Raw genomic sequence first — 2,455 nt, 5'->3', positions numbered from 1 at the left:
TTCTTCTTCTTCTTCTTCTTCTTCTTCTTCTTCTTCTTCTTCTTCTTCTTCTTCTTCTTCTTCTTCTTTTTTTTTTTTTTTTAAAGTTAGGATTTCTTGTAGTTCAGGCTGGCTTCAAATTCATTATGCATTCAAAGCTGGCCTTGAACTCCTGATCCTTCTGTTGCTACTTTCTATTACATTTTTTTTCATTCTTGCTTTTTAATTATTTCTGAACTGTTAACGATTTAACTAGTTTTGAATAGTTACCATTGGAGGATGGAGAGATGGCTCAGCGGTTGAGAGCAGAGGATGTTCTTCCAGGGTACCTGGATTTAATTCCCAGTACCACATGGCAGCTCACAAGTGTAACACCAGTTCCAGGGAATATGACAACCTCTTCTAGCCTCCACAAACTCCAAGCACACATAATGATGCCCAGACATACACGCAGGCAAAACGCCCGTACACATAAAATGAAATAAACAAATTTAAAAAAAGCTACTACTGATAATTCGTTTGAAGAATAAACATAACGAGAGAAAGAAACTTTTTAAGTATCAGGAAAGGATATAATAAGGGTTTTCTAGCAACAGTGAAGCCATTCGGGCCTCCTTAATCATTGGACGAGCCATGAGAGTTCTGCGCCTCCAGTAGTGCTAAGGAAAGAAGGATGAGACACTTAGAATACAACAGGGAAGTGCTGAAGAGAAGCACTAAGGAGTTTCGGGACTGACGTGCTATGATGTCACAAGTCTTACATGGTCTCCTGTTCCAGCCAAATGAATGCACACAGGTCTGTATCTGCTATTCCATTCCTTAGGCACGATAAATTGGAACCTATAAAAAAAACAAAATTTTCTTTAAAGAAAATTAACTAAAAGATATACGTACATATATATTCATGTATATGGTTTTTTAAGTTATTTATATGTTTAATCAATTCATGGAGAGGATCATACCGTTATATAATTCAGGCTGGCCTGGAACTTTGTAGCTTAGGCTGGCCTCCTACCTTAGCATCCTAAGTGCTAGGATTACAGGTGTGAGTCATCATGCCAACTCTAAACTTCCAATTTAAAAAGTATTATAATTAAGTACTCTCTCTGTCTCTGAAAGGATGGGCCAGTGGATTTACATTTACTAACTTATATAGGAGTTCTTTTCTTCCACCATGTGAGTGCTAGCAATTGAACACTGTTTGTCAGACTTAACAAAGTGTCTCTATCCACTTGGCCACCTTTCTGGCCTAGAATTTAACTATCTTGAAAAAAATATTTAGAATTTTGATACTCAATTTTGTAACTATGTGTCCAAAAGCTACAACAAAATTATAAGCCTAGTTTCTCTCAGAAACAAAAACATGAAAGCCTGAGGAAGACTTAGGAAGATTAGGAATTTTCTAGGACAGGGAAGGGAATGAGAATATTGGAGGATAGAATGATGGAAGGAACACTGTATTTATGAATGAAACTGCAAAAGAATTTTAAAAAATTAACAATTGAAAAAAGAGGAAATTACCTATGATACCACAAATGGGAAGGAAAACAACAAATGGACTGTAGCCACGAAAAACTTTTAGCATAGTCTGGACATGGATTTATTTAATGTGTCATGGTGTTATTGTCAGAAAAAAAAAACTAAATAACTTTTCTCTACAAAAATTGAACAGTGGGGCTGGGGGTAGAGTTAAGAAAGTAGATAAGCTAAGCACCATGAGCAAGGTCCTAGGTTCAATCCCAAGTCCCACAAAAAAAAGTATACTTACAAACTAAACATATATGTATACACACACACACACACACACACACACACACACACACACACACACACATACACACACACCTTTTAAAAAAGAAACTGGAAAGATGGCTCAGCCGTTAAGAGTACTTCCCGCTTTTCCAATCAGTCCTAGCAAGCATACACATCCTGGGTAGTGGAGAGCTCACAAACATCAGGATCTCTAACTTCTGGGCATCTGAAAACCTCTTCTGGCCAACATAAGCACCTACAAACATATACTCTCACAAACAAATACATACACACACTTAAAAATTCTTTCTAAAAAGGAAGAAGCTGAACAGTTGTTCTGAGGATATGGTAGGACATTTGCTTGCTTGGCATGTGCAAGGCTCCAGGTTCAATCCTTAGTACTGCAAATTAATTATTTAAGAAAGGAAAGGAATCTAAGGAAAAGCAGGCTTCCTAACATGGCCTTTGTGTCTGGAATCAACTCTTCCTCATTCTTGTGATGGGACAGGGAGCTTTCCTGATTCAGCTGCCTTAGTAAGAGCAAATTTACCAGATGGCATACATATCTTAAGTACTAAGAACTCAAAGTCAACTTCACTATTCAGGACAATTAAAACTTCACATAATGAAGAAACCAAAGCCAAGCATCTATCCATCTATCTATCTGTCTATCTATCTATCTATCTATCTATCTATCTATCTATCTATCTATCTATCTATCTAT

At 36.9% G+C, this 2,455-nt stretch overlaps 1 protein-coding gene across 2 annotated transcripts in view; it reads right to left on the bottom strand.

The window, feature by feature from the left end:
• Abhd18 (abhydrolase domain containing 18) overlaps window positions 1–2,455 on the bottom strand; it is a 54,455-nt gene that overhangs the window by 17,868 nt on the left and 34,132 nt on the right. The window contains exons 5-6 of one of the 2 annotated variants that reach the window (XM_055625906.1): window positions 741–819; window positions 554–638 (exon numbers count right to left, since the gene is read on the bottom strand). In XM_055625906.1, coding sequence (XP_055481881.1) covers window positions 554–638; window positions 741–819 — 164 coding nt within the window. Of the gene's footprint in view, window positions 1–249; window positions 305–553; window positions 639–740; window positions 820–2,455 lie in introns of those variants that run through there. The other variant, XM_055625905.1, reaches the window with a different exon arrangement.

This window comes from Psammomys obesus, unplaced genomic scaffold (genome assembly GCF_907164565.1).
Source record: "Psammomys obesus unplaced genomic scaffold, mPsaObe1.curated_primary_1811, whole genome shotgun sequence".
NCBI lineage: Eukaryota > Metazoa > Chordata > Mammalia > Rodentia > Muridae > Psammomys > Psammomys obesus.
This window is presented reverse-complemented; position numbering and strand designations above follow the sequence as displayed.